The sequence below is a fragment of the Lepeophtheirus salmonis genome, chromosome 10 (assembly GCF_016086655.4).
Source record: "Lepeophtheirus salmonis chromosome 10, UVic_Lsal_1.4, whole genome shotgun sequence".
Classification (NCBI taxonomy): domain Eukaryota; kingdom Metazoa; phylum Arthropoda; class Copepoda; order Siphonostomatoida; family Caligidae; genus Lepeophtheirus; species Lepeophtheirus salmonis.
In genome coordinates, this window is record NC_052140.2 from 20,029,885 (window position 1) to 20,051,122 (window position 21,238).

The window sequence follows — 21,238 nt, forward strand, 5'->3', positions numbered from 1 at the left end:
TTGACACAACACATCTACATATCGTTGAACCAGCCTCGTCCCCCCAAAAAAAAAAAAAAAAAAAAAATGATATCTTGACAAAAGCTTGAACTGAGAAATTTAACTTTCAATTGATGAATGACTACAATGTGTTAAGATTAATCGGCGTATTTTTCAAAAACATTTATATGGTCACTAATGCCCTTTTTTTTTGACGGATTTACTTGAAAATTGGCTAAAATTGTATATAGAAATGTTGAAAAGGAGTTCATTTTTTGTATCTGCCTCCTGGATCAATTATGGGCTGAATCTAGGCTCCGACGGCGGAGCAGGCGTTGATGAGGTAATTCCTTAACATGTTGACTATTGTCTTTTTGATGGAGGTAATTATAGAGCCCTTTGTGGCATAATATGCTCAGTATGTTTTAGATCAGATTAAGATCCAGACCACTGAGACGGATATTTCTTCCCAATGAAGTCATAGCATTTGCTCACTCAGCTACTTCAGCGACCTGTCTGAGACATGGGAAGGTGCTGAGTATCCCAACTAGTTAACAACAAAGCTGTAGCTTCTGAATGAGTCATGCTCTGAACTATTTGGCTGAATTCGCTTGTCTTGACTTTCCAAGTAAACTTTTTAGAAGGTGATGAAAGATCTGGGATCACCCGTTTTCAATAGAGCATTACAAAAGTTTTGCTTGGTCTAGATCAAGAGACCCGGAACATTTGATACCAACACATTTGAAATCTCCATATTGTCGACGACAAAAATCTTCGTTGTAGTGCAACGCCTTTCTTCCCTTGTAAATTAAATCTTTTTGGAGCAGCTGTCGCCATGATACCTAAAACTTCACTAAAGGGGCACAGGACAAGAAGAGGATTGAGATTGAAGCACTTCTTCGCACAAAATTGTCAAAGAAGGGCATCAGGGAGTAGACTGGGCTCTCTAAAAAGACGATCTACAACGCTTCCGTGCAAAGGTGTTCATATCTAAAAAGCTCTTTTAAAATGCGTTTTCAAGCATGTGACATGCATAAAATAATTGGAGCTTGAGGTCTATTGATGCAAGTTTTTGGCATTTTTAAACTTCCACCTCCAGTTGTTCGTATTTGATAATAAATGTATTGTAATTTATACCCCAACCCAAGTTCTGATCCAAATAAATTCCTAATAATTGCATACCCAGTAAATTTATTCTTTGCAAAATTGATTCCTATGTTATTTCTTTTACATATTAAAGAGGGATATTTAATGACGTCATACGATTTATGTTTTCAAACTAGTTAGGAGTTCGGTGTAACACTGTACAGGTAGACATTGCAAATCGTCTTCTTCGAGGCCCAGTCTACTTCCAGATGGCCTTACGTACGGATAGGCGCTGCTATCTCAAACATTTTTACGTACTGTGTGCTCATTGGGACGACTAGGACAATGTTTTCTTCATAATCGATGCCTAATTATATGTTCTACAATATTGCTCACAGGGAAATTGTAAAAAAATTACTCTTAACCTCTCAAAATTTGCATAATAAAGATGAGTTAATAATAACGGTTGGCCCTGTATTTATATGTTATACTAGTCAGTATTTTTTTTCAGTAATTCCATTTCAATGCTACTCGTTATTTTTTGATGAACAAATAACTAAATTTTTCATGATTTTGAATTATTAAATAACAATGTAATATAATAAACTAAGATACAATTATACTTATATTATCGATCAATAATAATAAAGTAAAATAGATTTTATTATTATAAAAATAATAATCTTCAATAAAAATGACTATTACCTCTCAAGAACAGGTTTTATTTTTTCCAATTTACAAAATAGTTTGATTTTTCTACACAAATATTTAAATTATATTATGTAATTGTGGGTTTAAATTTATGCTTTTATTTTTATTTTTTTCAAATTCGAGTATGGGGATTGTCCCTTGTCCTCTTCACCCTACTAAAGTTTAAATATGATGTATTAGAGAATTACAATGTCCATGCCATTTTTTGAAGCAGGAATATCGTAATGTACGTTTAAAATTGTGCATTTGTCAAGAATAACGTAAAAATAATTCATTTGATTCTGTTATTTCAATTTTAGAGTGAGAGGTTGATCTTTAGTTTTAAGTTAGTTGCGCAAATTTTATTTATGATGTAGGATACCCGGAGGAACACCATCATCAAATTTGCTTGCATGGGATGCAGACCAACGTACATCAAGAAGAGGTTCAGATATTTAAAGAGCACAGTCTACCACGTTTACAACCACTGGAAGGAGAAGAAACATACGTGGTCAACCGTTTTTATTAACTAATCTCTATTATAGAAATTTTCAAGTTATTTTTTTGCAATTTTCCTAAAAACAATAATGTAGAAAAATATTAATTAATAATGGCTGTCGATTGCTAAGAAAAACATAGTTCTAGTCGCATCCATGGGCACACAGTACGAAAAAAGGATTCAAATACAGCGCTTAACCGTAATGAATTGGCCGGACGATTTACAATGTCTTCCGTTCATGCACAATGTAAATTATAATAATATCAGGCACCAACTAGTTGTTCACGAGTTTATTCCGAGAGTTTTGTTATTCATCTTTTGAGAGGTGGATCGTTGTTTAATAAATATTTCTTCATGGATCTCAACACGCGTATCTGCTATAAAAAATTTTTTCCAATTGAATTATTTGTTTTGCAACAAAAGTGAACGAGAATTATTAAAAGAACAGTAAGAAACAAGGTTCTTAATTCCTTCTAAGTCCGAAAAATTAAATAAATCATCATCTTTTCTCCGAGACATAACGTTAGGATTGACGCATTTTTCTAAGTGATTTCATATATATATATTTCTTTTTTCTATTTTTGGTGAGCTTGTCTCAATTAGATTTCTTTGCCTTACCTGGCTATTGCTAAATTGTATGAGAGATTAAATTAATTCAAATGTAAGTTTCAAGGAACAGGGTAGTATTTTTATTACTTTCCTTAATATTTTCACTGTATTCTTAGCTGTATAAATTGGTCTTCCAGCAATAAGATCACAATATAATGTAGATTGACATGACGGCGTGGAATTCTTTCGACAGAAAGCTTTAATACATTTATCCAGAATATCTATTCACTATTATTTACACTATCCACAAAATCCCCCTTTTTTAAATGCATTAGAACATGATAAAGCAGAAATTGATCCCTTGGTTCTAAATATTTTCTCAACTAGCCTCCTGGCCTTCAGAAAAAAGCTAAACATTTTTTCTATTTTAAAGGCTCAAAGCTTTTGTAAGCGCTTAGTATTGACGATATAAATACATAATTATATTAATTTATTTTAAAGCCTAATGTTAAAAATTCAAAAACTATTATTAAAATGTCTGTATTATGTTTATAACTCGATTTATGATTGTTTAAAATTGAAAATAGGTGCTTTTTATTCAGGGGCTTATAGCTTCAAGACATTTGATATCTAAAAGTCTGAACTTTAGTTTAAAATGCCCTTACATAAAAACGACTAGGTGTTCCGTCTGTATTTCTGGATTGGAAGATCCCTCTTAAGGCCCCAACAATATTCCGCCGGCATTGTGGTTTTCCACTTTCCTTGATATCTTTCTTTTTAAAATGAATATAATTGTGAAACCTCTCTCAATGCTCATCACTAACATCTCCAAGAAGTCTATGTGAGAACTTAAGAAATATTTTTTTGACTCATGTTTCAACCCAAAGTATTGTAAGATGCTAAAAGATCTTTAACTTGATCTTTGTAGTCGTGGGCTTTTACATTTCCTAAGAACTGCTGACACACTTTCGTTAATGACAACCATACTGCATATGCTTTAAGGTTGAGATTTTTTCTTCAAATTCTCTACTCGTAATTAGTTTTCTTCCTGTCCCAATAAAGGAGGTTTTCTTGAACAGTTTGATGGGGGTATATTCATCTTCTATGTCCTCACTGGGATGGTCAATTATTTTAATTTGATACGGAAAAACAGCTACTGGATATTTTTCATTGTGAGGAATTGGTCTAAAAGCCGATTTCAAATTTGGATATATTACAATGTGTGTATTGTATGCCTTTTAATACCTGCTACTTTTGTCATGCAAAAATAAAAGTCCGTCCTATGGTTGGCTGGTTCTATCCATGCCATAGGTAAGGCAAAAGACAGATGATGATAACTATTATCCATCCAAACAGTGAGATTTTTGACGCAGGATATACATGATACCTGACAAGCCCAGGTTTTTAATCCTGATCTCTAACATTAAAACCAAAATAATGTTCATAAAATGTTTTGATTGATGGTGCTAAACGTCTTTTTCAATTCACCACAAATAAAACATAAATTGTATGGTTTGTTAATGCAGTTTCTTTGCATGTTGAATATGTACTTTACAAGTATTATATAAACTTCTTATTCACCAGCATATAAGCCAAGCGCCATTTTTGAATTTATCACAATTTAAAAAATGGCGGCATTTGCTTTTACGACTATAAGTAAAGTGCATGTTTAATATATTTTGACCATGATATAGTGTGTTCTGGTATTTTTCTCTTTTTGCTAACTAGGATATATATTTGGACCAAACGAATTCAGACCGTCTGAATAAAAATGCATCGAAAAATGATTGCCAAGAAAATCAGAATGACAACATATTGACAGGGTAAACTATCAAGGAAAAGCTGAGTACGATTGACATAATTCATATATTAGGTACAACAATCACACTGTTAATGAAATTGATTAAAAAATATCAAATTAATATATATTTGCAATGATATATGAAATAAATATACTATCAAATCAATATATATATGCAATGATATATGAAATAAATATACTATCAAATCAATAATATATTGACTTATTACATTATGCTGGTTTATAAAAGATAAGATATTCTAGGCACTTTTGAAAAGATCGGTGTAATGTTTTCTTTCATATAAAAGAAATGTTCAAATCTACATTTTTTTATATAGGTTAATAGATAAAGTATATATTGATTAGAATTATTTAAAATATCTTTATTTTCGTTTAAAATCTTACATACAAATTACATATAGAAATGCACACAATATGGTTATTCATTCAAATGTACCAAAAATTAGACTACATAGCTTATAATTGACTTTAATATGTATTTTAAATATTGGGCTGTATGAATATATGAAGTTGGGATTTTTTGTTTTTCTTGTTTTTCATTCAAGATTCTTTTTGTGTTGACGCACAACAAATGTAATCCAAACTCAACTGTTTCTGTGGTTAAGTGTATAATACATTTTTATTATATCAGCTACAAGTTTGCAACATGTCGTTTATTATGATGCTATTTATTTCAATTAATTAACCCTTCCCCGAAAGAGGGTGATCAGTTTTTGAACCAGGAAAACAGACATTTTATTATATGTCTGTGATACTGAAAGTATGGGCATGCATTATAACATTTGTTTTTTTTATCCTTTTGAGGGTGATAGGGAAGTTCGAACAATTTTGCAAAAGGAATACTATATAAGCATACTGCTAAAGTATATACAGTATCAGTATTTGAATAACCAATATTGTGTAACAATATCACAAATATTCATAGACAAAAATGGTTTCCATTGCTAAGGTAGTAATAGATTCTAAATATATCCTTACTGATATATATTTATTATAAAATTTTATAATTTCCTAGTTTATTTGCACAATTGCATTGATTGGAACTGCCGTTGCTTTCGGTGATTCAAAAGTACGGGAAAGACGATCCCTGTTGAACACATTCCCTTTCAATGATGGAGCTCAAAATGCAGATCATTCTGCTGAGCATCACGAAGAACATGACCACACTCAAGCTCATGAATTACTTCCTGCTGCCTCATCTGAAAGTAGGTTGGGTCGTCAAGGTGATGGGGATGATGTCCCACTGGACATTGGATCCATTGCCGCAGCTGGTGAGCGTTGTATTGATAAGGTAGTCATGGTAGAAGAAACCGAATATGATGATCATATCGAATGTCACCACAGCTACTCCGAGAGATGTCACACCACCTATACCACCGACTTCGAACCCCAACAAGAAGAGGATTGCGAAGAAAACTTTAAGAAGGAATGTTTCATCGAATACAAGAAGGTTGCTGTTGATGAGACTGTCAAGTTCTGTCACACTCCCTTGGTCTGCGAAGGTGAAGGCCCTGAAGAATGTAAGACTGTCTACGAGTCCGAGTGCGAAACTAAGTACCACGAGCACGATGTTGAGGATGATGTTGTCAACTGTGAGACCATCCAAGAAGAGAAGTGCGAGGATGTCACCCAAGGTTACACCACTGAGCAAAAATGTACCAAATGGCCCAAACAAGTCTGTACCAATGAAAAGAAGAACGTCAAGAAATACAGTCCCCAAACTGAATGTAAGAAGGTCCCCAGACAATTGTGCGGTCCCTCCGGCTGTGTTCCCCAACCCGGACCGGAAGAGTGTTTGACAAGAAAGAAACCATCGTCCAAGAAGTCCCAGAGGAGTTTTGTAACTTGGAACCCCAAAAGTCCTGCAAACAAGTCACCAAGTTGGTCCCAACTCTTAACCCTGTTGAAGAATGTGTTGACGTACCCAAGGAAATCTGCTCCCGTTCCAGAAAGAACCCAAGAGTTGTCAAGAAGCCAGTTGTCAAGAAATGGTGTTACGTTCCTTCTGCTGCTTCTGGTTTGGCCGAATAAGATTATTTGTTATTTTAAAGAGTGGAATGACTAAGATATCATCCTACACTTACCCTCTCAGCTTAGGTCATTCAAACATGTCGACTTATTTATTTATTATTCTGTTAATTTATTCTTGGAAATCCATATTCAAATGAATATTTAAAATAAATAGAAAATAATTTATTTAATTAAGTGCTTTGTTTTTTCTTTTTCCAATATTGTATTGAGTGATCGTTGGTAACTTATGTTTCATAAGAGACATTTATCAATGTGTTTAAAAAAAACAACACCAGAAATTTGAATTTGTGGAATGAGTTCAAAAATGGATAATTCTGTTAATATTGATCTTTAAAGAAATATTTGATCCTATTTATGTGCTTGTACTATATATTCCTATAGTTGATATGAAAATGTTTCATTTAGTGGACATTCTATACACTAATAACTAATCTCAATTCCCTTATAGTCTGTCAAAAGTTACTATTTATACCTACTTCACCTAGGTGCTTGAAATCACATATTTTTGCTGCCATGGGTCCGGGATCAGAGATATTTTCCAAGAAAAAGACTATTATAAACTAGTCGTAGTAAGGTTAGTCTTTACTATAACCAAAAAAAAAAAAAGTTTGGAACAAAAAAGATCTGATCCGACTGATTTCAGAGGCATATTCTCTAGAAAAATACGAAATGGATGCAACTGCAATCGGCCCAGAAGATGAGTGATGACTAGTGATGGATTGGAAAGATATATGAATGACATAAACGAGTGTGCATGGATTAGAAATGACGTCATCATAAGTATTTAATAGTGAGTAAAATGGAAACTCGATCCGTGACTATTCTTCATGCTTTAGGAAGTAGAAGATAATCGTCTTATAATCTTACCCTGCTGTCGTCTAACTCTACTTATATTCCTTCTTATTATTTTGATAATCCCTTTTTCTCTTCCTTTCCTCTTCTCACACGTCGTTACCTCTATTTTATCATGCAAACTCTTTTCAAAAAAGAAAGGCAAGGCCACAATTAACACTAGAACGACAAGGGTATCATTTTTGATACTTCTTGATTGCATTTGTTTATAAGTTCATGAATTCTCCTAATTCATTTTATTAATCACAAAAAACAAAATAATAAATTAAAATTAGTATTCGTTTCGTTGGTACTGTGAACATTACCTAGACAGACGTGTGTATCATATTTGATACCCAATCATTTCAAATAATATGTGTGTTCTACAATTGTGTATGAACAGGCTCAAGCCTGTTTGAACAGGCTCAAGCAAGTTCAAACATGAATAAACTTCTCTAGATAGGAATCGTGTACATTTCTAGTATAAATATAAACCTAGATTTTTCTGAACTATCCATTCTGCTTCCACCTTTTATTGTACAAGGATGTCCAAGAAAAAATTATCCATTGAAGAAATTAGACCTTATATCGAGTTCACATCGTACTCCGATTCAGAAGGTGAGGATTTCGAATTGGAAAAAGATGAAGAATATGTCCAACCACCTTAATTAAGTTCTTCTGATTCTGATGACTATTCTGATGTTTTTGACAAACCTGTCGGTGAGTAATTTTCTTGAATACCATTATTAGTTTTGATATATACTAGATGTATTTATTAACAACTAATTGGTATATTTAACATTTCAAGAAATGCCAGGATGCAATCAAGTGACTCAATTCCCGTCTTCTAAGAAACATAACTCAACCGACTTATTAGAAGAGTCAATGATGTTGGTAAGGATAACACAATCTTGGACAAACAAATAGGAAATGGAGAAATTTCAGCCTTTTTCCTTCAAGAAAACATTTTGAAGGAAGTCTCAGGTCCATCATCATTTGCAAAATGTAACATCATTACAGATAAAACATAATCAGTTTTTGAACTCTTGATGGATAATTATATTATTGATCACATTGTAAAATGTACAATAGTTGAGGCTCGTTCAAAACTTAAGAATGATGTATGGACAACCTACAAACGAGAAATACTTCAACTGATTGCAATAATGTATGCGAGAGGAATCTTAGCCAAAGGGTAGCCGAGAGAAGTCATTTGGTCAAGAAAATTGGGGATCAATCTTTTAAGGAATACTATCCCTCGCGACAGATATAAGGAATTATTGAGATATTCGTTCTATAAGATCACAAAGACTTCAAAACGACAAATTTGCCTTGATTTCAATGGTATGGGATTGATTTGTCGAAAATTGTAAGTCATCATACAAGCCAGGTGAAAATATTACCATTGATGAGCAACTATTCCCAACAAAAGCTAGATATCCATTTACCCAATATATGGCTAAAAAGCCTGATAAATTTGGTATAATATTTTGGTTAGCAGTTGATGCATCGTCCAAATACTTGGTAAATGGATTTCCTTACTTGGGAAAAGATTCTCAAAGGCCAGCAAATAAATCTTTATCAGAATATGTCGTAATGAAGCTAATGGAACCATATTTGGGTAAAGGGAGGAATGTTACAACAGATAATTTCTTTACGTCATTGTCTCTTGCAAATGAACTTCAGAAAAATAGGATGACTATTTTAGGAACTATGAATCGTGCTCGCAAAGAAATACATCCTGAACTAAAAGCTACCAAACAAGCACTATTTTTAAGCTTAATCTTTGTAAATAGTGGCAAAATATTGACTTCTTATCAAGGCAAAAAAAACAGTTTTAGATATACGAAAAAGGTTACCCGAATCAATCCAGTATTATAATGAAACTAAGTATGGAGTTGATATTCTAGATCAAATGGCAAGACTTTATTCCACCAAAATGTCCTCTCACCGATGGCCTTTACAAGTTTTTTATAATATTTTGGATTTTGCTTGTATAAATACTGTTATCTTGTACAGAGAAGTGACTGGTAAGAAAATAACTCGTCACCAGTTTTCGAATAATTTGATTACCGCACTTATTCGTGAAGATGATGAATCAAAGGATGATATAGAAGAAAATAATCAATTATTCCAATCACAATCAAACTGTTCAACTAAAAATAGAAGCTGATATACACTCAATTGTACAAGAAAATCACGGCGCTTAGCAAGCAACACCTGTTGTAAATGTAAGAGATTCGTATGCAAGCCTTGTATTGGTACTGAAAAAACAATTGTAACTTGTAAAAAAAGCTAATTTCTTTATATGTGTTATTATAAAAGTTATGTTTATTTTTTTAAATAAATAATAAATCTTCGGAGTTTATAACAGTTACAAATATTAAAAAATAAATGGGTATCATTTTTGATATCCACCGTCGTTTAAGGGGGGTCGTTACTATCCGTCGTTCTAGTGTTAACTGGTAGAGAAATACGTATGCAGCACGTTTATTTGCCGTATTGAGGCGTGTATTGCTCCCAAAGAAGGAATTTTTGAAAAAAATTCAAAAGGAATAATTGAAAAACTTATTTGTGGTAACTTTTTTTCTATAAGATTAAATGCTTAATTTTCTCCCAATACTTGTTTTGTATCAATATTGTTGTTTTTTAGCACAAACTTTTGGTACACCCATCTGAAGAAACCAGGCGCATTCATTATAAGTACTTTTGGCATAATTTTCCTTTAAATTTAAATTTCCCAGTCCACTGTAAGATCAAGTCATCGAATTGACATTAAGCTCACGTTGACACCTGTTTTCGTAGTCTCATAGAATGTGTTTTTTTCATATTTGAGTAGCTGAGATGATATTAAGAAAATGGGGGATGGGGGAGGTATCCATTTCTAATTTTTGAAAAAAATAATTATGTTATATATCTTGGAATACCTTAATATATATGTATACAGGGTTGGCAGCAAACGTGGACTCTTGAACCTCTTCTCACCTCCAGAAGGTGGCAATGGGTCCTCGTGATTAAATACAATCCCAAGTAGCCCTTCAAAACCCTCATGATTGGTTCAAACAACCCTGGAGAAATATATTTGGTTGGATCCTCTTTGATCTTCTTCTCTGGACAGCTGGACAGAAACTTAGGATCCCTTTTGAAATTATGCCCTCCACTTCCCGCTTTCATAGAAAGGTCTTCCCCATCATTTTTCATCTATTACACCTTCAACACTAGGCTCCTGAAGGACTTCACAATGTCCATAATCCTGGCTACTTCAACTTCAGTATCTAAGAAACCTAATCAATATTTATAATTGCCATGTATCAATTGATCAACTAATGTGGTGGAACACCGAATGAAAATAAGTATTATCCAACTTATTTAAGTTTGCCATGAAGTGTTTATCAGTACTTGCAAACTTCCGTATATATTGATGAAATTCCAGCAAATGGCTATAAAAATAAAAAGACTTAATATCTACATTGAAAACTGCTTGAAGCCAATGATAAACAGTTATATTTGAATTTATTTTTATGACTATAGAACTTGGTTATTTAAGCCCCTAAATGGCTGACGTTGACAATTCTGACGTTACATGAAAACACTCAATTCAGTTACTGCGTATAAGTTCTATAGTTAAATTTTATTTCAGTCCGAATAAATTCAATTAGATGAATATAAATATTCGTATATTTACATAAATATAATATAATTTACATGACTAGGTGTTCCGTTTGTATTTTTGGCTTGGAAGATCCCTCTTAAGACCCCAACAATATTCCGCCGGCATTGTGGTTTTCCACTTTCCTTGATATCTTTCTTTTTAAAATGAATATAATTGTGAAACCTCTCTCAATGCTCATCACTAACATCTCCAAGAAGTCTATGTGAGAACTTAAGAAATATTTTTTTTGGACTCATGTTTCAACCCAAAGTATTGTAAGATGCTAAAAGATCTTTAACTTGATCTTTGTAGTCGTGGGCTTTTACATTTCCTAAGAACTGCTGACACACTTTCGTTAATGACAACCATACTGCATGCTTTAAGATTGAGAGTTTTTCTTCAAATTCTCTACTCGTAATTAGTTTTCTTCCTGTCCCCATAAATGAGGTTTTCTTGAACAGTTTGATGGGGGTATATTGTTCTTCAATGTCCTCACTGGGATGGTCAATTATTTTAATTTGATACGGAAAAACAGCTACTGGATATTTTTCATTGTGAGGAATTGGTCTAAAAGCCGATTTCAAATTTGGATATATTACAATGTGTGTATTGTATGCCTTTTAATACCTGCTACTTTTGTCATGCAAAAATAAAAGTCCGTCCTATGGTTGGCTGGTTCTATCCATGCCATAGGTAAGGCAAAAGACAGATGATGATAACTATTATCCATCCAAACAGTGAGATTTTTGACGCAGGATATACATCATACCTGACAAGCCCAGTTTTTTAATCCTGATCTCTAACATTAAAACCAAAATAATGTTCATAAAATGTTTTGATTGATGGTGCTAAACGTCTTTTTCAATTCACCACAAATAAAACATAAATTGTATGGTTTGTTAATGCAGTTTCTTTGCATGTTGAATATGTACTTTACAAGTATTATATAAACTTCTTATTCACCAGCATATAAGCCAATCGCCATTTTTGAGATTATCACAATTTAAAAAAATGGCGGCATTTGCTTTTACGACTATAAGTAAAGTGCATGTTTAATATATTTTGACCATGATATAGTGTGTTCTGGTATTTTTCTCTTTTTGCTAACTAGGATATATATTTGGACCAAACGAATTCAGACCGTCTGAATAAAAATGCATCGAAAAATGATTGCCAAGAAAATCAGAATGACAACATATTGACAGGGTAAACTATCAAGGAAAAGCTGAGTACGATTGACATAATTCATATATTAGGTACAACAATCACACTGTTAATGAAATTGATTAAAAAATATCAAATTAATATATATTTGCAATGATATATGAAATAAATATACTATCAAATCAATATATATATGCAATGATATATGAAATAAATATACTATCAAATCAATAATATATTGACTTATTACATTATGCTGGTTTATAAAAATAAGATATTCTAGGCACTTTTGAAAAGATCGGTGTAATGTTTTCTTTCATATAAAAGAGATGTTCAAATCTACATTTATTTATATAGGTTAATAAATAAAGTAGATATTGATTAGAATTACTTAAAATATCTTTATTTTCGTTTAAAATCTTACATACAAATTACATATAGAAATGCACACAATATGGTTATTCATTCAAATGTACCAAAAATTAGACTACATAGCTTATAATTGACTTTAATATGTATTTTAAATATTGGGCTGTATGAATATATGAAGTTGGGATTTTTTGTTTTTCTTGTTTTTCATTCAAGATTCTTTTTGTGTTGACGCACAACAAATGTAATCCAAACTCAACTGTTTCTGTGGTTAAGTGTATAATACATTTTTATTATATCAGCTACAAGTTTTCAACATGTCGTTTATTATGATGCTATTTATTTCAATTAATTAACCCTTCCCCGAAAGAGGGTGATCAGTTTTTGAACCAGGAAAACAGACATTTTATTATATGTCTGTGATACTGAAAGTATGGGCATGCATTATAACATTTGTTTTTTTTATCCTTTTGAGGGTGATAGGGAAGCTCTAAATTTTTTGCAAAAGGAATACTATATAAGCATACTGCTAAAGTATATACAGTATCAGTATTTGAATAACCAATATTGTGTAACAATATCACAAATATTCATAGACAAAAATGGTTTCCACAGCTAAGGTAGTAATAGATTCTAAAGACATGAAATGTCTTCGCCTTACTTATATATATTTATTATAAAATTTTATAACTTCCTAGTTTATTTGCACAATTGCATTGATTGGAACTGCCGTTGCTTTCGGTGATTCAAAAGTACGGGAAAGACGATCCCTGTTGAACACATTCCCTTTCAATGATGGAGCTCAAAATGCAGATCATTCTGCTGAGCATCACGAAGAACATGACCACACTCAAGCTCATGAATTACTTCCTGCTGCCTCATCTGAAAGTAGGTTGGGTCGTCAAGGTGATGGGGATGATGTCCCACTGGACATTGGATCCATTGCCGCAGCTGGTGAGCGTTGTATTGATAAGGTAGTCATGGTAGAAGAAACCGAATATGATGATCATATCGAATGTCACCACAGCTACTCCGAGAGATGTCACACCACCTATACCACCGACTTCGAACCCCAACAAGAAGAGGATTGCGAAGAAAACTTCAAGAAGGAATGTTTCATCGAATACAAGAAGGTTGCTGTTGATGAGACCGTCAAGTTCTGTCACACTCCCTTGGTCTGCGAAGGTGAAGGCCCTGAAGAATGTAAGACTGTCTACGAGTCCGAGTGCGAAACTAAGTACCACGAGCACGATGTTGAGGATGATGTTGTCAACTGTGAGACCATCCAAGAAGAGAAGTGCGAGGATGTCACCCAAGGTTACACCACTGAGCAAAAATGTACCAAATGGCCCAAACAAGTTTGTACAAATGAAAAGAAGAACGTCAAGAAATACAGTCCCCAAACTGAATGTAAGAAGGTCCCCAGACAATTGTGCGGTCCCTCCGGCTGTGTTCCCCAACCCGGACCGGAAGAGTGTTTCGACAAGAAAGAAACCATCGTCCAAGAAGTCCCAGAGGAGTTTTGTAACTTGGAACCCCAAAAGTCCTGCAAACAAGTCACCAAGTTGGTCCCAACTCTTAACCCTGTTGAAGAATGTGTTGACGTACCCAAGGAAATCTGCTCCCGTTCCAGAAAGAACCCAAGAGTTGTCAAGAAGCCAGTTGTCAAGAAATGGTGTTACGTTCCTTCTGCTGCTTCTGGTTTGGCCGAATAAGATTATTTGTTATTTTAAAGAGTGGAATGACTAAGATATCATCCTACACTTACCCTCTCAGCTTAGGTCATTCAAACATGTCGACTTATTTATTTATTATTCTGTTAATTTATTCTTGGAAATCCATATTCAAATGAATATTTAAAATAAATAGAAAATAATTTATTTAATTAAGTGCTTTGTTTTTTCTTTTTCCAATATTGTATTGAGTGATCGTTGGTAACTTATGTTTCATAAGAGACATTTATCAATGTGTTTAAAAAAAACAACACCAGAAATTTGAATTTGTGGAATGAGTTCAAAAATGGATAATTCTGTTAATATTGATCTTTAAAGAAATATTTGATCCGATTTATGTGCTTGTACTATATATTCCTATAGTTGATATGAAAATGTTTCATTTAGTGGACATTCTATACACTAATAACTAATCTCAATTCCCTTATAGTCTGGCAAAAGTTACTATTTATACCTACTTCACCTAGTTGCTTGAAATCACATATTTTTGCTGTCATGGCTCCGGGATCAGAGATATCTTACGAGAAAAAGACCATCATCAACTAGTCGTAGTAAGATTAGTATTTACCCTAACCCATAGTAGAAAAAAAACAAAGTTTAGAACAAAAAAGACCCGATTTGACTAATTTAAGAGGCAGATTCTCTAGAAAAATCGGAAGTGGATGCAACTGTAGTGAGTGATGACTAGTGATGGATGGGAAACAGATATGAATTACATAAACGAGTGTGCATGGATTAGAAATGCAGTCATCATAAGTATTTAATAGTGAGTAGAAATGGAAATCAGATTGTTCATACCTTAGGAAGTAGATGTTAATCTTCTTATAATCTTTCCCTGCTGTCGTTTAACACAATCCTTCTACTCCTTCTTATCATTTTGAGAATCCTGTTTTCTTTTCCTTTCCTCTTCTCATACTTCGATACCTTTATTTTATCACGCAACCTTTCTTCAAAAAAGAAATCAAAGATAGGGTTGCATTTAAATGGTAGATAAATACGTATGCCACACGTTTATTTGCCGTATTGAGGCTTCTTTGCTCCAAAAGAAGGAATTTTTGAAGAAAAAAAAATCAAAAGGAATAATTGAAAAACTTATTTGTGGTAATTTTCTCCCCATACTTGTTTTTAAATGAATATTTTTTTTTTTTTTTTGTTGCAAACTTTTGGTACACCCATCTGAAGAAATCAAAGGTATTCATGATAAATACTTTGTGGGTAATCTTCATTTGAATTTAAATTTCCCTGTTCACTGTACGATCAAGTCATCGAAATGACTTTAAGCTCACATTGACACTTGTTTTCGTAGTCTTATAGAATGTGTTTTTTTTTTCTTCATATTTTAGTAGCTGAGATGAAATAGAAAAAAAATGGGGGTATCCATTTCAAATTTTTGACAAAAAAAATTATGTTATATATCTTGGAACACCCTAATATATATGTATACAGGGTTGGCAGCAAACGTAGACTCTTGAACCTCTTTTAACCTCCAGAAGGTGGCAATATGTCCTCGTGAATAAATACAATCCCAAGTAGCCCTTCAAAGCCCTCATGATTGGTTCAAACACCCCTGGAGAAGTCGTTGGCGAGGGGAGTCATCTATTTGGTGGGATCCTCTTTGATCTTCTTCTCTGGACAGCTGGACAGAAACGTCGGATCCCTTTTGAAATTATGCCCTCCACTTCCTGCTTTCATAAAAAGGTCTTCCCCATCATTTTTCATCTATTACACCTTGAACACTAGGCTCCTGAAGGACTTCACAATGTCCATAATCCTCGCTACTTCAACTTCAGTATCTAAGAAACCTTAGATGTGCTTCCTTTTGGCTTCTTTCTCACTCATAATGACAAGGTAAAAAAATTAACATAGCTTGTTAATGCACAAAGGATGGCTGAACCAGAATGTCAAAAGATAATCACTAATCAATATTTATAATTGCCATGTATGCATTGATCAAATGTGATGGAACACCGAAGGAAAATTAGTATTATTCAACCTATTTAAATTTGCCATTAAGTATTTATCAGTACTTGCAAACTTCAGTTCCTAGTGAGAGAGTCTTCTGATCTGGGGAAATAGTTTTTAAAGAGAAACAGGATTAATTATCATGTCACATATAGGCTTAGTACCCTTCATAATAACCTCAATTAATATAGTATTATTGTGTAGATAATATAATAATTGTCAAAACTGATAAATCAACTTTTTGAAATAACACCCTTTTGTTTGTGACAAACCTGAACCATTGGTGTTAAATGAAATATACATATATATCCCGTTAATAAGCAACCAAACTTCCCTAATATATTTCTTAATAGCTAACTAAAAATAAATATAAATCAGTATCATTGCCTTTCTCGAACTGGCCTCGACTTTAATAATCGAAACCTTTAACTCTACCTAACTTGATAATTATAACTCGAATCTAACTCTAGTTTCAACTGTTTATGGACAATTTCTCTATCGTACAGAATTGTCAGAGACGGCCTACGGTGGATCAGGTTGGGGTATCTAGGAGGACGATTTGCAATGTATTCTGTTCATGCACAATGCACATTTTAATAATATTTTTTTAAAGATATCAGACACCAACTATTTGTTCACGAGTTTATTCCGAGAATTTTGTTATTCATCTTTTGGGAGGTGGATCGTTGTCTTATCCGTATTTCTTCATGGAGGTCAACACGTGTATTTTGCTAAAAAGATTTTTTGCAATTTATTGAACGAGAAGTATTAAAGGAACAGTAAAAACAATGTTCTTAACTCCTTCTAAATCCGGAAAATTTAATAAATCATCATCTTTTCACAAAGACATAACGTTAGGATTGACGAATTTTTCTAAGTGATTTCATATCTATGTTGTTGTTTTTTATCTATTTTGGTGATTAAAAATAATTAATAGATATGGAATCACTAAGATTATCTTGCATCATTTAGATTTCTTTGAATTCCATATTCCTAAATCGTACGAGATATTAAATTAAATCAAATTTAAGTTGCTATCACCAGGGTAGTATTTTTATTACTTTGCTGAAGATTTTCACTGTATTCTTAGCTGTTTAAATTGGTCTTCTGTGCAAAATGATCACAATATAATCCAGAATGACATGACGGTGCCAAGTCCTTTGGATGGAAATATTTTATACATTTATTCGGAATATCTATTGACTATTAATTACACTGTCTAACAAAATGACACTTTTTTACAAGCACTAGACCAACATATGCTCAACTTAGTAGAGCTTGATTCCCTTATTCCAAATGTGGCCTATTTTTTTTGGAAGCAAGGCTTGTGGCCATCAGAAAATGGCTCTTTAAAAAAAAAATTAAAGTCCTGGCGTACAGCCTTCAAATGAGATACTTTTAAACTTTTTGTAAATATTTTTCTTGAAGCTATGAGCCTCTGAATAAAAAGCACTTATTTTCAACTTTAAATAATATTAACTAGAGTAATAAGCATGACACATACACTTTAAAAATAATTTTAGAATTTTTCAGCATTAGACTTTACAATATATTCATATAATTTAACTCTACCTTCGACACCAAGCTCTGACAAAAGCTTTAAACCTTAAAAATAGAACAAATATGTATGACTTTTTCTAAAGACCCCGAGGCAAGCAGAAAAAAAAATATGGAATCAGGGGAACCAGTTCTATTAAACTGAACATAAAATGGGTTTGTACTATTTTTGCTGTTAGACAGTGTTATTCTATAAGAAAACAAAACTTGAAATTAAATTGGGGGTTATGATTCACTCTCTACTTTACCTGGATCTCTAGGAAACCTATGGAAACTACGTACAGATGAAGAACCCTTGTGCAAATTGGTGCAAACGTGAGCAGTACAATATTTTACCATTTGAGTGAAAGTATAAAACGATCATTTAGGAACAAATTCAAAATATAAATTTTATAGACAAATTGACAATCATTAATCCCAACTGGGGAAAGTATATTCAAATCTGATCCCGTATAAAAAATTCAATAATCAACATCTTCCCTTAAGCTAACTTTGAAAATAACATACCTCTTCCTGCAGCAAAATTTTATTGCCGCAGACTGAAGATTGTAATCAACTACTGCCTTGATATGCCAAACTGCCAAAAGAAATCCTTTGTCGACTCTATGTATTGCGCTGCAAAATGGGAATGAAATGTCCAAAGCTAAATTTTTGAGAGAATTAATTTACTTGGAATTTAGTTACTGGTCATGCTTGGCAAGAGAGCTGTTTATCTGTTAGGATATTTCATTAAATGATGTGAGAGGAAGGTATATAAATATAAATCTCACTGTATATATAGTAAAAACCTACGCAAGTATTAAAGAGCTAACAACTTTAAGAGAAAGGAAATGAACACAAGTCCCACTCCGATTCCAGAAAAGTACATCGGCAGAAATACGGCTGTGGACTCAGACTCGTGGAATTGCGGATTTCCCATGTTTTCTTAGGATCCAGAATTGGACTCTTCTAAATTTAGTGCAAGTCCCGAGTCGTTCCTTCTTTTTTTCTGTTCTTAATCAAAAAATATTTCATACTAAATTGATAAATGTTTATTAAGGCCCCCGGATCATTTCATGTCAAATCGACATAACGTAACCGAACCCTCTCATATTTGGATGATTTTTGGCACAGAAGCTCAATTCATGAGTAGAGTCAGTGTGTTAAATTTCGGCACATAATTTTGAGTCGTTTCTGAGATATAGATACTCGTCTTAGACCAAAATTTTCAACGTCTCTTTAATGTCTTATTACCTGAAGATACTTCTTTCTTTTCTTTTTTTTTTTTTTTTGTATATTTTTTTATCCGAAAAAGCTGCCCTCTTGAAATTTGGTATTTAACTATTTAGAAGTGTGAGAATTCCAAAAATGAAGTCAAAAGTAGAATATTTCAATTTTTATGACGTCAATTTTGATTTATAAAAAAAGGTCTGAAATACACTATCAAGTACTTGACCAACAATGAAAGAAATCCTTAACACTTATGACTATGAAACTTTAGTAACATGTTTAAAATATGTAGGAGTATCATAGCTCCCACGGAGGGATCTCAAAGTTAGGTTACTTTTCTCCGGAAATTTGGTCAATTTTACCTACGTCTTTATATCTCAAACATATTTTATGATTTAAATAGACTGGCAAAAGAAAACAAAACTACAGTAATTTAAAATATTGATTAGAAGTCGGCAAATTAAATTTTTTTTAGTGGTTTATAGTTTATCACTTGTTTATAAAGTTGGACATAATGTTAAAATAGTTTGTTGATTCTATTTATTTTGAGACTTGGAACTATCCTCCTTTCGCTCTTGTTGCAGCTGTTATCACAATGGTGTCGATAGCCCCTTTTTAGGAGTTTAAAGTTACCCAAAGGCTTCTTAATCTTTGAAAACCATATAGTAAGTGCATTACTTTTCTGTCGGTGGTCGAGGTAAATATAAAAACTGTAAACTTTTTTTTGAAACTTTTCCACCATTTTGATGACTTTGGTGTAAGATGTTACTGCTCAATCTTTATTACAAGACAACACGGTAAATCACCTTGGGATGGAATTGTTATATGAAAAGATTGGTAGCATTAGCTAGTTTTCAGCGACCATTAGAAGGTCAAATACTTGGCCCAATTAGTTTCTTCGACATCTACCGAGATGTTATAGCAGGTATCATGTCCCTTAATTTGATAAAAGTGATGCAGATCAATTGCAAGGAAACGTACAGAAGTGTTTTGAAAATGCAGAGATAATTCTCATTACAAGGAACTTTAAATATTTTGAGCTAATCTCTGCTACCAAAAGACTTACAAAATCTAAGTACTTAATTAAGTTTGATTTTGATTATCTATCTCCTGTTGTTGCTGTAAAAATATGGCAATTTGCTGCTTAGACTTAAGAACATATTGTATGGATGTCGTGGTTACAAATGAAGATGAGGAAAGCAAAAACATAAGAATTAAGTTTCTCCACCTTTATATTCCATCTCCTTCTTATCTGGCCTCCTAGACATGACTTTTGTTGGGCTCCTAATACCCATGTTATATATGTGATCAGGAGCGATGATAGCTTTCACAGCAATATAATTACTTTTATAAATAAATATATGAATGATTTTTTTTTTTTTTAGGGGCGGGGTTTAGAAAAACTTGGGAGGCGTTTACCTTCCTAAAAAGGTGTTATTCACGCCATTGTGATAACAGCAGTAACAAGAGCCAACGGACGACAATTCTAAGTCTAAAAAAAGGATAAACATCTTCCCAACAGACAGTGCAGGGCCCCACAAATCCTAAAATGTGCAGTATGTTTAATCAACAAAATGTCCTCGCTTTTGGAGCTCTGATTTTTGGCCTGCAAACCCCATGGGATTTCTATCACTGGGGGAGGGTCGAACATAAGACATGTGCCAAATATTCGTCTGTGATGAGTACCTGGATGTTCCCTCCTAACATATTACAGTTGAATGATTATAGTTTTGGAAAATAAGAAACTTTGTTTAAGTTACCGGTTGTAAATCAAGTTTGGCTTGAGCATCTAATAGTATTCAATATGAATGTTGAACCTTTCTCCATTATTAAACTCATTTAATAAAGTTTCTATAAGATTTAAAAAAAAATCTCCTATAAATATCTGTTGAGTTAACACAAAATCAATCTTGAACAAGAATATGAACCATATACTTTTTTACATCATATTTCATATGTATATTTCGGTGAATTCTCGTCATTATATTCGAATTTCTCGGAGAGGTTGATAAGTATTAACTATAGTTGTCTCTTCATTTAATTTCCCCCTCTATGTCCCTTTTCAAACAGAATATATCCATTTCTAATCATTTTTTGCAACAATG

At 33.0% G+C, this 21,238-nt stretch overlaps 2 protein-coding genes across 2 annotated transcripts; both read left to right on the forward strand.

The window, feature by feature from the left end:
• Positions 1 to 5,499: 5,499 nt before the first annotated feature.
• Positions 5,500 to 6,790, forward strand: LOC121125398 (uncharacterized). The gene is made up of 2 exons (XM_040720592.2): positions 5,500 to 5,574; positions 5,641 to 6,790. The coding sequence occupies exons 1-2, from the start codon at positions 5,557 to 5,559 to the stop codon at positions 6,688 to 6,690; spliced, it is 1,068 nt and encodes a 355-aa protein (XP_040576526.1). The 5' UTR covers positions 5,500 to 5,556; the 3' UTR covers positions 6,691 to 6,790.
• A 2,152-nt stretch (positions 6,791 to 8,942) lies between these two features.
• LOC139906471 (uncharacterized) lies at positions 8,943 to 14,521 on the forward strand. Its single transcript, XM_071891371.1, has 2 exons — positions 8,943 to 9,275; positions 13,371 to 14,521. The coding sequence occupies exons 1-2, from the start codon at positions 8,943 to 8,945 to the stop codon at positions 14,385 to 14,387; spliced, it is 1,350 nt and encodes a 449-aa protein (XP_071747472.1). The 3' UTR covers positions 14,388 to 14,521.
• Positions 14,522 to 21,238: the final 6,717 nt, after the last annotated feature.